This window comes from Melospiza georgiana, chromosome 25 (genome assembly GCF_028018845.1).
Source record: "Melospiza georgiana isolate bMelGeo1 chromosome 25, bMelGeo1.pri, whole genome shotgun sequence".
NCBI classification, from domain to species: Eukaryota; Metazoa; Chordata; class Aves; order Passeriformes; family Passerellidae; genus Melospiza; species Melospiza georgiana.
In genome coordinates, this window is record NC_080454.1 from 6,810,113 (window position 1) to 6,824,131 (window position 14,019).

The window sequence follows — 14,019 nt, forward strand, 5'->3', positions numbered from 1 at the left end:
ACTGTGCTTGACATGGCAAGGAAGCTCCGAGCATATGCAGATGCTGTACATGGCCCGACACATGCCAGAATCGCAGCGGTAGAAACACGTCTGCAGAACTTAGAGGATAAGATAGAGGAGAATCATAAGAAGCTTAGAGAGGAGATTAAAGAAGACCTTCTCCTTCTCCAAATTTCAGCAGTACAGATCCGAGGTTCTGGTCTCCAAGGCAGACGTTACCCAGATGGTGAGAGAAGGTACACCCCAGGAGCTGAGCTGTGGTTTTACCTGCGTGATTGTGGGGAAAACATGAGAAGGTGGGATAGGAAACCTACTGCTGTTCTGGCACGACGGGTGAGAGAACTGAAGGAAGCCACCAGAAGGAAAGCAGCTCCAGTTGCCCGTAGCCGAATGGCCAGGTATGATGATGATGACATGTCTGATCCCCTTGAAGGAACATCCAAAACATATGCCCAGGCAAAGAAGGATAACCAGGCTTAGAGGGGCCCTGCCTCTAGCCAGGTAGAGGCAAGGGAAAATCGTGTTTTTTGGTCAGTGTGGATTCGTTGGCCTGGCACATCGGAACCACAAGAGTACAAAGCTTTGGTCGATATTGGTGCGCAATGCACATTAATGCCATCAAGATATGTGGGGATAGAGTCTGTTTCTATTGCTGGTGTGACAGGGGGATCCCAGGATTTCACTTTGAAGCTGATGTGAGCCTAACAGGAAATGAGTGGAAGAAGCATCCTATTGTGACTGGCCCAGAGGCCCCATGTATTTTGGGCATAGACTACCTTCGAAGTGGGTACTTCAAAGACCCAAAGGGACTCAGAAGGGCATTTGGAATAGCTGCTGTAGAGACAGAGGGCATCCAGCAATTGAACACCTTTCCTGGGTTATCTGAGAATCCATCTGCATTAGGATGCCTGACGAAAGAAGAGCAACGAGTGCCAATTGCCACTTCCATAGTGCATCGACGACAGTATAGAACCACTTGAGATGCTGTGATCCCCATCCATAAGATGATCCAAGAGCTGGAGAGCCAAGGGGTGGTCAGCAAGACCCACTCACCCTTCAACAGCCCCATTTGGCCTGTGCGAAAATCTGAAGGAGAATGGAGATTGACTGTGGACTACCGTGCACTGAATGAAGTGACTCCACCACTGAGCACTGCCGTGCCAGACATATTAAGAGCTCCAGTACGAGCTGGAGTCCAAGGCAGCAAAGTGCTTTGCCACTATAGACATTGCCAATGCATTTTTCTCCATTCCTCTGGCAGCAGAATGCAGGCCTCAGTTTGCTTTCACATGGAGGGGAGTGCAGTACACCTGGAACCGACTGCGCCAGGGGTGGAAGCACAGCCCCACCATCTGCCATGGACTGATCCAGACTGCACTAGAAAGGGGAGAGGCTCCAGAACATCTGCAGTATATTGATGACATCATTGTGTGGGGGAACACAGCTGCGGAAGTGTTTGACAAAGGGAAGGAAATCATCCAAATCCTCCTGGAAGCTGGTTTTGCCATTAAAAAGTCAAGGTAAAGGGACCAGCTCGTGAGATTCAGTTCCTGGCAGGGAAGTGGCAAGATGGACAGTAGTAAACCCCATTCATTTAGCAAAAGCACCATGGAGAATCTAACAAAAGGAATGCTGACACAGCAGCAAGGAAGCTTCCTGACTCCATGGACATCTGCCCTATAAACTGTCTCTATAACCATGTAAGGCAATGCCATGGTAGCCTTTACCTATCGGTCATTTTATGGTCCCCCTAATCCCTTGCCATTGGTCAAGTCTGGATACTTGCCAAGCCTATAAAAGTAGCATGCTGTACCCTACTAGCTCAGAAGAAGAAGAGCCGAGACCCTTCGTAGACCCCCAAATAAAGCCTTCTCTGTGGAACAGCTTCTGCCTTCTCCTTCTCCTCTCTCCGTCTGCTGCTGCCTGGGGCTCCACTACCCAGCAAGCAAAGAGATGAGGTCCTAAGAGCTGCTAATCACTATAGAGCTGAATATCACCAGGCTGGCTAGAAAGGTAGCCCCCCGGCATTGGCCTGAGCTGGCTTCGGGCACCCGGTCCCTCCTCAGGGACTGAGATCCTGAGCACCAAGGCTCTGCTTCATGATAAGGCTGATCGGAGGCCTTATTAATGGATGGCATCAGATTCCTACAGACGTAATCAACAAGATCACAGCGATGTCTCCACCCACCAATAAGAAAGGGAGAGAAATGGCCAAAGCTCTACCTCTACACTGATTCATGGATGGTAGCCAATGCTCTGTGGGGATGGCTGGAGAGGTGGAAAAAAGCCAACTGGCAGCGTAGGTGTCACGGTTTGATGCTGGCACAATGCCAGTGTCTCCATGAAAATATATGCTCCCTGGTGTCTGCTGTGAGATATGACCAGGAATAAGCAAAGCAGACCCCACTCAGAAATAAAGAAAAGAAACCTTTATTAACTAAACTACAACTCTAAGTAACAAGAAACACACAGGGAAAATGAAAACTTTCCAAAAACATTTCCTCCCCCTCCCACCAAATTTCCAATACATCTATCCCACAAATCACCAACTCTCGGTCCATCACCAACCTTTAGGTAATGAATTCTCAGTTCATCAAGGGGAGAGGAATCCTTCTTGTGCCATAGGCTTCCCCAGGAAACACTGCTGAAACCTCGTGTGTTTCTACGTCACTCGTGGCACCGCCTGGAGAACATTGTGACATCTTCCTTCCATGCTCAGTGCTCTCACCACTGCACATGGTCAAGAGCTGCTTCTAGGGTTGTCCTTTTAAGGATGCTTTGTCCCGTTCCAAAAAGGGCACAGTCCCACCTTTGGGACACCTGTGCCCCCCAAATTTCACCCCCTGGGGCCCAGGGGTACCAACACTGAACCCTCTTGGCTCTGAGCCATTGCCTCCCCCTGGATGCAGTCTGTGTCACAGGAAACATGGTTCTGTCCATGGCTATACAGGAAAAGTCCAGCTAAGGCCACTCCATCATCTCTTCCCACCTAAGATTCTTCTCTACTCTCCCGACATCTTTCACTTGCCCAGACCTTCACACTTGCACATTTCCTTCCTCCATTTCATCTCTTATCTCTCTTCTAGGAAAGGTTAATGTTCTGCAAAGATTTCCTTGTCCGAAAAAGGGTTAAAAGCTTGGGCTCTGCCCGCCCAAAGCTCCCACAGCTGCCGGACCCCTTCTCGCTGCATCCCCCCGCCCTTCTCCGCCAGCCGGGCTGTGCTGCCAGCACAGGATATCAAATTTCACGGTGGCACAGGCGCTCTGTCTCTCTCTCTCTGTCTCCTGGGGGGGAGGTGTGGCTGCCCGATGTCTCTCAGGGCTCTTCCACCCTTCCATCCTCGGGCCAGGCCTACCTCACCCAGCCCCAAACCAGCCAGGAGCTGGGCAGGGGAGGCCCTGCTTCCCTCGCTGGAACCCAAGAGAGCTTCCCCCGGGAGTGCTCTGCTTTTTAACCCCTGAGTTCTCAGAGGCGTATCCAATGTCCCCAGTGGCCAAACCAGGTGCCAGTATTCAAATGTGAGCACCTATTGGCCTGACCACTTCATATCCCAGAAAACTAACTTCCTCTCAAACCGTGACATCTATATACCTCAGTCCAGTTTATCCCAGTCTGTAGCAACCCAGTCCATTTGATCCCAATCCTTATTTGATCCCAGTCCATATTTAATCCCTGTCCATAGCTTATCCTAGTCCATATTTGATCCCAGTCCATAAAATCTGTCATTTTTGATCCCAGTCCAGTTTATCCCAGTCCATAGTTGATTTTAGTCCATATTTGATCCGAGTCCATTTTTTATCCCAATTCATATTTGATCCCAGCCCATATTTGATCCCAGTCTATATAACCTCAGTCCAGTTTATCCTACACTGTAGGATTCCAATCAATAATTGATCGCAGTCCATATTTGACCCCAGTCCATATTTGATCCCAGTCCCTGTTTGATCCTAGTCCATATTTGATCCCAACCCCTATCTGATCCTAGTCCATGTTTGATCCCAGTCCATATTGCCCTGCACACATTCCAAAAGTCTGCAATTCCAGCTCCCAGCCAGGAAAAGATGTTCCCGCCCTTGAAGGGAAACGGAGCAAAATCCTACAGAGACATTTCCCTGTCAGCCTTCAGGACTTCAGCTCCTGGGACTGGGAATTGAAATACTAGTTGGGAAATAAAATAATAAATAATCAGGGGAGGGCCTGTGGGAACCCTAGAGGGGTGATCTAAATCAGGGCAGGGGTCAATTAAATCGGGGGAAGGGGAATTAAAACAGGGAAAGGGTAAATTAAATCAGGGGAGGGGTCAATTCATGGGAGGGGTCAATTAAATCAGGGAAAGGTCAACTAAATCAAGGGAGGGTATTGGGTGGTCCCTGAGGCAATTAAATATAGGGAGGGTCTCTGGTGGTGCCTGGGTCAATTAAATCAGGGCAGGGTCTCTGGTGGTCTGTGGGCCCAGGGAGACACTGAGAGAGAAACAGAGCAGGCAAGGAGAGGCAGGAGAGAAAAGGGGACACCAAGACAATGAGCTGAGAAGGCGGCACTCTGCAAACAGAACTGCAACAGACTGAACATGAACGGGAGAGAAATCAATAAGTCTCAGAGTTTTATTTGCTGTCAAATACATCCCACACACCCAGCCCCACACAATCTCCATCCCACCACTCTAATTGGGACCCCACGACTCTAAATCACCTCCCAGCCTCATCTCAGCCTGATGGCTGCGGAATCGAGTGAATTTGGTGTGGGACTGAGTTTTTGAGGTAGGTTTGAGCTCTTTTTGGGGTTAGATTGAGCTGTTTTCACTGGGATTTGAGTGATTTTGAGGTGACAGATCTATTCCTCTTGGCTTCTGCAGTGCAAAGAGATGGAGAATAGAAAAAAATTAATGTGAAATTAAAAGTAGAAGCAGCCAGGTGTGTTCTCAACATGGATCACAGGGAATGTGAGTGACCAGGGCTGTGCCCAAAGTGCCTCCTCCAGTGGGGGATGGAGCTGGAGCAGCGCACGAAGCTCTGCCCGCACTCGGGGCACTCGCAGGGCTTCCCTTACTGGCGCCTCCGTTGGTGTTGGGTCAAGTGAGAGCTGCTGGAGAAGCTCTTCCCACACTGGGGACACTCGTAGGGCCTCTCCCCTGTGTGGATGCGCCGGTGGGTGATGAGGTTGCAGTTGTGCTTGAATCCCTTCCCACAGTCAGGACAGCGGAAGGGCCTCTCCTCTGTGTGAATCCGATAGTGCCGGAGGAGATGGGAGCTGGTCTGAAACCTCTTCCTGCATTTATCACACTCGTAGAGCCTCTCCCCAGTGTGGATGCGCCGGTGCTTGACAAGGGTGGAGTCGTGCTTGAATCCCTTCCCGCACTCGAGGCATTGGAAGGGCCTCTCCTCCCTGTGAATCCGATAGTGCTGGAGGAGATTGGAGCTGCTCTGAAACCTCCTCCCACACTTGGAACACTCGTAGGGCCTCACCCCAGTGTGGGTCCTCTGGTGCGTGATCAGGCTGGAGCTCTGGCTGAAGCACATCCCACACTCGGAGCACTTGTACGGCCTTTCTCCAGTGTGGATCCTATGGTGCTTCATCAGGTGGGAGCTCCGGCTGAAGCTCTTCCCACACTCCCCACACTCATAGGGCTTCTCCCCAGTGTGGGTCCTCTGGTGGACAATCAGGTCGGAGCTCTGGCTGAAGCTCTTCCCACACTCCCCACACTCATAGGGCTTCTCCCCAGTGTGGAACCTCTGGTGCCTGATCAGGTCGGAGTTCCACCTGAAGCTCTTCCCACACTCCACGCACGTGTGGGGCTTCTCCCCATCATGGAGCTGCTCATGGAGCACCAGCTCCGAGCTCTGGCTCCGTCTCCGGCCGCCTTCCCGGCCCAGGCTGGCTCTTTCCCCCTCAGATCCCCGCTGGCTGCGTTTGCAGCCCCTCCTCATGTGGCATCTCCGGGGCTTTTCCTCCCCGCTGGCTTCCTGCGCCGTGGAGCCGCTCAAAACGGCTTCTTCCACCAGGTTCTGCCGCGGGCATTTGTCCTCCCTGCTCTCCATGCTCAGCTCCTGATCTGGGGGAGGAAGGACAAGGACAGGATGGGATTTGCCTCTGTGCCACAGGCAAGGGCAAGGAGATCCCCCCAGGGCTGAGCTGCAGCCGGGGCCATGCTGGGCTGGGAGATGGAGCAGCACAGAGGGGAAAGGGGCACTGACTTCCTCCTCACCTGCCTCAGTGTCCCGGGGAAACTTCCTCTTCCTCTCAGCCTCCGTAGGGCTGGCAATGGGAAATCCTGGTTTGGGGAAAACAAGGGATGAGCGTGTTTGTAGGACTGTCGGGGGGTAGGACGGTCGGGACAGATGGAGACGAGAGATCTCTGCAGCCAGGGCGTGGAACTTGCGGTTTATTGCAAAGGGCCTGGGTGCAGGGCCCTGCTTGGAGCTGCCAGGCACAGCTCGGAGCAGGCCCGAGAGAAGAGAGGGGTAGAAAGGATGAGAGGGTGAGAGAGTAAGACAGGCAAGAGCATAACACAGTAACGTTCCCATTACAACACAATAAATTTTCTTCTGTGTTGAATATTCTATTTCTCACTAACCAATCTAGTACAAGATACAAATCCTATAGCATTTACATACAGCCTGTAAGAATCATTACATCACCATGTTACATTTTACACCCTAAAAACTCCTCTCTGGACCCCTTCTGCTGAGCTAGTGGGGTTTGCTCTGACCCTTGGATCTGTCTGCAAGCAGAGGGAATTTTTTCATCAAAAGGGGATTACCTTCATTTGGGTCACACCATTGTTTTCCAGTTGTTCACTAACTGACGTATCTCAGAGCTTGCTTTCATTTCAGTCTTCCTTATACTTTCTATCTTCTCAAAGTCTTTTGCCAGACAATCATATTTATAAGGCTTTCCTGTTTCATCTTCATCAACACACACTGAGTTTGAAGGTCCCTTTTGCCCAAGTCCATGTCTAAAAGTCACCGGCCATCTCGTCTCCACGAAAACCTCCCAAACACCCAGATTCAGCCCTGAAAAAGCCTCCCAGGAGTTCCCCGTCCCTGGTCCTCCCCTTTGCTGTTCTGGGGTTCCCCCCTGTCCCAGCTGCTGGGGGTCATGCTTGGATTGGGGGTCCCCCTTCTCCTCAGTGCCCACCCTGCCCAGGCTGCTGGCAGTCCCAGCAATGCCAAAAGCTCCCCCTGCTTCGCTCTCCCCATTTCGGGATGCCGGGGCTGTTTGGGCTCCCGGGCTCCCTTCTCCCCTCATTCTCTGCTCTGGGCTGCAGCGGCTCCAAGGAGTTCCCCCTGCCCCTCTCCAGGCTCTTGAGGCTCCCGCCAATGGCGGCGCTCCCCCCTCTCTGGGCTCCCCCCTTTGGGCTCCTGGGGGACACAGGGCTCTGCTCCTCCAGGCTGCCTCTGCCGGCAGCCGCCACCACCACCCCCCAATGTACCTCCGAGGGGCCTTTTCCACTCAGCCTTGGACTTCTTCATTCTCCAAACATCCCCAAAAACCCCAACCCAGGGACCCCCCGGGATATCTGGGCCCAGCTCCCCCTCCCCGCGCACCGGCGCGATGGGGGGGCGATGATCCCACAGGTGGGGGCTGCGAATGCAGGCAGGGATTGACGGTGTGGTTCCCTCAGCTCAGCCTTGATCCGCCTTTGTCCCTCCTCTTCCTCTTCCTCCCACTCCTCCCCTTCCATCCCCCATCCTCCTCCCCCTCTGTCTTATCCCCACCTCCTTCTCCTCTTCCATCTCTCCCCTTCCACCCCATCTCCTCCTCCTCCCTAACCCCACCTCCTTCTCCTCCTTCCATTGCTGCTCTCTGCCTTCATCCCTCCTCTTCCATCCCTCCCCCTGCTCCTCCTCCCTAACCCCACCTCCTCCTCCCCCTTTGTAATGAGTTAATGTCTTAGTTTGTTCATCAAGTTGCTAAAGACTATGAAAATGGGAAAAGCCAATAATAGAAAAACCGCAATGAAAGATGTAACAAGCTAGTATGTTGCAAGATGAATATAACGGGCTAATATACTGCAAAACAAATGTCATAAGGCTTAAACTGCAAAATGTTAGAAGCTAATATGTTGAAAGGCTAAATAAGCAATGTGTAACTATACGTAGCTATGTGCCTATTGTTTGCCGAGGAGTAAGGGACGAGGCCCTTGACACGGGTAGTGGGCCTGCTATGATTGATAGCACAATATTTGCTTATCTGCTCAATAAGCTTAAAGTTCCAGGAACCAGACCAACCATACCAACTAAGGAAAGGTTGACCGTGGGGCAAGAAGTGAAAGACTACCAGCCTTCATCTTCAGACCACCTGGAGGCAGACTACGACCGCCTAATAACAGGAGGAGAATGCACAGAGTACTACCCTGAAAGACACGCCAACCCGGAAGCAGGACTGTATATAAACCCCACGAAATACCAGAAGCGGGCGGCAGTTGGCGGAGCGGAGACTCCCCTGTCGCCCAGCGCTGATTTGCTTTTTGCCTTGGGGCTCTCGGCTGCTCCAGACAAACTGGGCAAACTGGGGGCTGCACATCCAAACTGGGCCTTGCTGGGGACCCTGCCTGGCCACTGCCAGCCCTTGGGGCTCCTCTCGGCACATCCGCCAGGGGGGAACGCACACAGGGCTGGGGGATCCCAGCAGTGGCAGCACTGCCAGGGACTGGGCTGGACTGGGATCGTACTGGGAGTGACTGGGAGTGCACTGGGCTTGTACTGACATCATACTGGGATCATACTGGGAGTGACTGGGACTGTACTGGCCTTGTACAGATATCATACTGGGATCATACTGGGACTGTACTGGCGCTGTACTGACACCATACTGGGATCGTGATGGGACTGTACTGGGTTTGTATTGACATTATTCAGGGATCATATTCCCATGCCAGGGCAGACTGTGATGGCAATGATGGACACTGGGATCATACTGGGAGTGAGCAGGAGCCTGCAGGAGGCAACTGAGACCATGTTAGGGGCAAATGGGATATACTGGGAGTGACTGGGATTATGCTGAGGATGACTGGGAGCAGCTGTGAGTAACTGGGATCATGGTGGGAGCAACTGGGAAGAACAGGGAGTGACTGGGTGCATGCTGGCAGCGACTGGAAACTGCTGGGCTTGTACTGGGATGAACTGGGATCATACTGGTGGTGACTGGGATCATACTGGCAGTGAGTGCCACTACTCTGAGGCTGACTGGGAGTACTTGGGAGCAAATGGGATCATACTGGAAGGAACTGGAAAGATGGTGGAGGGAACTGGGCTACCCTGGGAGATACTGGGAGTGACTGGAAGGAAAATGAGGGTGAAAGAGAGGAACTGGAACCATGCAGAGCAAAACTGGTTTTTTCTGGCAGAGTCTGGGAGCACACTGGGCTCATATTTGGATCATACTGGGAGTGACTGGACTAATACTGGGAGCAACTGAGTGTCACAGTGAGCACTCCCTGCACATCATCCCCCATACTGGGAGTGACTGGGAGCAACTGGGAGCAAGTGGCATCATACTGGGACTCACTGAGTTGATTGAGGAAGCAACTGGAACCATGCTGCAGACAGCTGGGACCAAACTGGGAGAGACTGGAAGTAAGTGGGATTATACTTGTAAATAATGAATATTTTGTGAATGGGTTATCCCAAATATTAAAATGAATATTATATGTCTTGTGTTAGAAAGTACTGCTGTATTAATTCTCTTAAGTAGTAAGTCGAATATGGTTTTATGTTATTAAAAAATGTTAATATATAAACTATGCTTGGTAAGAGACTTTTTATAAAGAAAGGACTTGCAGTGAGATAGCAGCCACAGGATACCTAAATCTTTAAGAGAAAAAGAATTGATTGCCCTTTTATCAGAAGAAATGAACTTCTTCCTGCCTCAAAGGCGCTGTTAGGTTTCAGAGGAAGAAGCTGGCACTGACCAGACAGAATCCTGTGTTTGAACGGAATTTATGCATCATGTATGAAGTGTATGAATATGCAACAGGCTATTGTTTTTAATGGTTAATCCTGTGTTAACAGGTGTCCTTTTTTAGGCTTCTGCTGCCCAGAAAAAGGTACCTGGACATCCGTAACTCTTGGTATTTATTGTCTCATATTGTCCTAATTCGATTTCTCCAAACACTGATTACTCTAATTTTATTACTATTTTTCATACCCATTTTATTACTATTATGGTTTTAGAATTTTAAAAGCAAGTGATTGGCGTTTTTCACAATTTTGGTAGCAGAGGATGGTTACTAACACCTCGCAGCCGGTGCTTTAGGAGAGTCAGAGTGGGGAAGGCGCACCCTGCCCCATTCGCAGCCTCGGTCTGTTCCCCCTGGGGTGACCGACACACACAGGTTATGGTGGACAAAAGGAGACAATAAAACAAAGAGAAGGGAAAAGGCTCCCTAGAACCGCGGTAATTGGCCCCCTAAGAGTAGTAATGTGCATGAAGAACCCGGGAAGGAAAAGGGATTGGTAAGTATTTCTCACGGGGGGCAGGTACAGGGGGATGAATGTGTGTGAATGAGAGGAGGGCTGGTTGTCTCAGACCTGCCAAGTGAGTGCTGGAGTCTCCCACGCTGCGTTTCCGACTTCCCGCGGTAAGTGCCCAGGAGAGAGACGAAGTGAATGTTAACAGGAGTGAGAGAATCCCCTGGGGTAACTGGCACTGGGTCCCAGAGAGGGGCTGGACCCCTCGGAGAAGGGAGCAGAGGAGTTTTCAAGCCCAATCCACTAGGAAACGGGACAAAAGGAGCCCCTAAAAATTCTGCTGGTTTGAGGGATAAGAGTGCCCAAGAACATCCAGAATGAAAACCTGCTGGGTTGAGGAATTAACATTCCAAGAGCATCCACGGTTGAGCAAAATTCTACCGGACTGAGGATATGCTCAAGAGCATCTGGGGTTGGACAACACAGCTGGGTTCAGGGACATCCAAGAGCACAGGGACTGGCCAGAAACACCTAAACTTGTAATAGGTGATGTGAAAGTGTATGGTAGAGATAATTAAAGCTATTAATGTATAAAATATTGTAAACTCCACACTAAGTCTCTTGACCATCCTTGTAGGGAGCAGCGTCTTATTCATATACATCTAGTTCCTGGACTCGGCTGAGATAAACATCGTGGTTTTTAATGTAAGAATAGAAGCTTCCAGGGCGATAATCGCTGGCTTCCCCGAGTCACCAGGTCCAGCCAAGAGTGATTAACACCTCGACGATTATACAGCTAACAAGATGATCCACAGCGCCACCCTGATGCATGTGAATGCTGACTTCCCCAGAGTCTACTGACAACATCAGACACCGGGACTGAGTCTTTGTCCACCTCTGCACGGGTAAAGACACAGTTATGCATGGGAAGAGACACAAAGAACATTCGGTCATCTCTGTCTCGAGCAGAATAAACTGTAAAAGAACTCGCTGCGTCAGGCAGCATTTGTGAACAGGGGGAGACTCTGACATTCGGAGCTCAGATCCGTGTTCACCCAGCACCGAACCCGGGCTCGACGCTGACCCTTGGCTATGCTGGTTTTGACAACCGAATTTCAGTCGCACAGACAAATTAATAAATCTTTGCTAAGTTTTCTTATAAGTTTGGCTCTCGATTTGATCATTTATAACAGAAGGTACCTTATTGTTGTCTTGTTGTGTGTGAGACTGAGTCACACACAAAATCAGCCTCAGCTTCCCGGGTGGGTGGGAAGGGGGGGGTCTGTGGAAAGAGGAGTGTGTGACCCACAAATGAGCCATTGTTCTCCTGGGCGTGTGGGGGCTGTGGCATAAGGTACAGGTGACCTGCAAACGGGCCATTGTCCCCAAGGCATGTGAGGGGGCCGTGGCTAAAGAGTGTTAGTGACACACAAATCAGCCTCACAGGTGAACAGCACCCGAGGCAGCAGAGTCAGGGCCCTCCCAGGAGGCCCGGAGATACTGAGACCCAGAGGCCACCCCAGGTGAGGGGGGTCACAGGGACCCGCGATTCTCTGTCAACAGGGATCCACTCTGCGTCCTGAGGGTGGGAAAGAATATGTGGAAGTGAATGGGAAATAAAAGTGAGTGAATGTAGACGAATGAAAGTATAGGTAATGTAGATTCTGTATTTTAAGCTTCACTGTATCTCCTTGGAGGGAGGTGTATTTTACTGAAAGTAGTGTGAGAAAAAAGTTTTTTATTTTTCTGTGTGTAGTTGAAATAAAAGTGGTATTTAGGTTGTTAGTGAACGTGAAAAACAGAGGCAGAAGATGAATAAATGAGATCTTGAAAAATGAGACAGAAAACCAGTAAGTTGGATACAGGGAAAAAAAAGGAAAAAAAATAGTCCTCTGGGAGTTATATTAGCTAACAAAGATACAACTCCTTGCAAAAGGAGAAAATACAGGGTATGTAGTAGTCGATGGGAAAAACATGCAAACAATGGAACAAAGGAAATTAACCTTAAACTAGTAAGCTCAAACTTGTGAATTATATACTTTAAAAAGAGCACTAGAATATTGAAGACAAAATAAAGAAACTATATATACTGATTCAAGGTATGCCTTTACAGTAGTACATACCTGTAAAAAATTTAGAAAGGGAAAAGATTACTTATTTCAAGAAGAAAAGGACTAGTATTACATGAGGAATTTATTTTAGAGGTTTTAGAGGCATTACAATCACCTAAAAGAGATAGCTATAGTACATATTAGGGAACTCCAAAAGGGAACGACCTCAGAAAGAAGAGGAAATAATTTGGCAGATCACAAAGCTAAGGATGCAGCAGAAAATGGAGCTGAAAGAGTTATGTTAATATTAACTCCAAACGAGGAAAAATTGGAAATTCCAAAGTTTAGGGAAGCCGAGAGAAAAAACTTAAACAAGACAGGAAGTGAACAAGATAAATCGGGGAAATGGAAACTTCATGATGGAAGACAATTACTTAATAAAATGTGCTTCTAAGAAAATATTAGAAGACATGCATCAGAAAACCCACTGGGGCACTGAAGCTTTGTGCGATCATTTCTTAAGGAACTATGAGTGCATTGGGATTTTTGGATTTGCAAAGCAAGTAACTGAAAGATGCTTAATTTGCCAAAGGATAAATGAAAAGGTGATGAGAAAAACAACATTGGGAGGTCATGAGTTAGCTCATCGGCCATTTCAAAGTATCCAAGCAGAAGTTTAGATTTGCGAGGCTCTGGATTTATTTGTAAAAAAACTCATTTAATCTAGAAGAAAGAGAATATGCCATATGTTAGACAGGAGATTTTAGGAGCATAAAAACCTTTAAAGTATCAGAAAGGCCCGAGAAAAAAAAACAAGAAAAGAAAAAGGGGAAATGAAAGGGAAGGGAACAAGAGGAAAAATCAGAAAGACAGTGGGATCCTCTGCAGGTCTTACCCCCTCCGTTCGCGGCCCAGGCGCCTGTCCCGGGTCCCGGCTCGCTGCCCGCCTCAGCTCCGCCTGCCCCGGTTTCCATCCCAGGTGCGGCCTCACTGCCCAGGGAAGCTCCTCCTGCCCCGGCGCTGTCGCTCAATTTGTGTGCCCTGCTCCCACTGCCTGGCCCGCGGCCGCTCTGCCGGCCATGCTGGGGAAGATGGGGGTTGCTCTGTCCTGCCGCCTGCTCCGAGGTCACCGCGCCCACCGCACCCAGGGGGGATCCCAGCCATCCCATCCCCGGCTGCCCTGCCCGTGCCACCTGCGCTGGGCACTGCCGCTGCTGCCGGGCTCTCCCACCTGCCTTTGCTCTGCCGGCAGCTGCCGGATCAGCCGCCATCAGCCATGTGGGGGCTACCCACGCTCCGCCTCGGGCTCCACGGGAAGATCCCCCTCTGCCAATTCTGGCAGCAGACCCTGCACACACTCCCACCGAGCCTCGGCGGGATATCCTCCCCTGACCCCGTCCTGCTCTGAGTTACGTCCCCTTGGTAACCACAGCTCCGGCTGTTCAGGGAAACTCTCTCTCTACAGAAAGCACCTTATTGAAACACTACGAGCTCAGTTAAAAGGCAGCCCTCTCCAAATTCTTTCCCAAAACATGGGAGAAAGGGTATAGAAGGT

At 50.2% G+C, this 14,019-nt stretch overlaps 1 protein-coding gene across 1 annotated transcript; it reads right to left on the reverse strand.

Annotated features, from left to right (window-relative positions):
- Positions 1 to 4,583: 4,583 nt before the first annotated feature.
- On the reverse strand, positions 4,584 to 6,557 carry LOC131093402 (zinc finger protein 501-like). The gene is made up of 2 exons (XM_058040558.1): positions 6,207 to 6,557; positions 4,584 to 6,053 (listed from the first exon to the last, which is right to left on the reverse strand). The coding sequence occupies exons 1-2, from the start codon at positions 6,523 to 6,525 to the stop codon at positions 5,047 to 5,049; spliced, it is 1,326 nt and encodes a 441-aa protein (XP_057896541.1). The 5' UTR covers positions 6,526 to 6,557; the 3' UTR covers positions 4,584 to 5,046.
- Between the last annotated feature and the right edge of the window lie 7,462 nt (positions 6,558 to 14,019).

What these genes read in the sequence shown, in the direction of transcription:
- LOC131093402 (XM_058040558.1), bottom strand. Translation starts at nt 6,525, where the DNA reads ATGGGAACGTTACTGTGTTATGCTCTTGCCTGTCTTACTCTCTCACCC. An exon ending in TCCCCGGGACACTGAGGCAG is followed by an intron (nt 6,054 to 6,206) that starts GTGAGGAGGAAG and finishes TTCCTCCCCCAG; the next exon opens with ATCAGGAGCTGAGCATGGAG.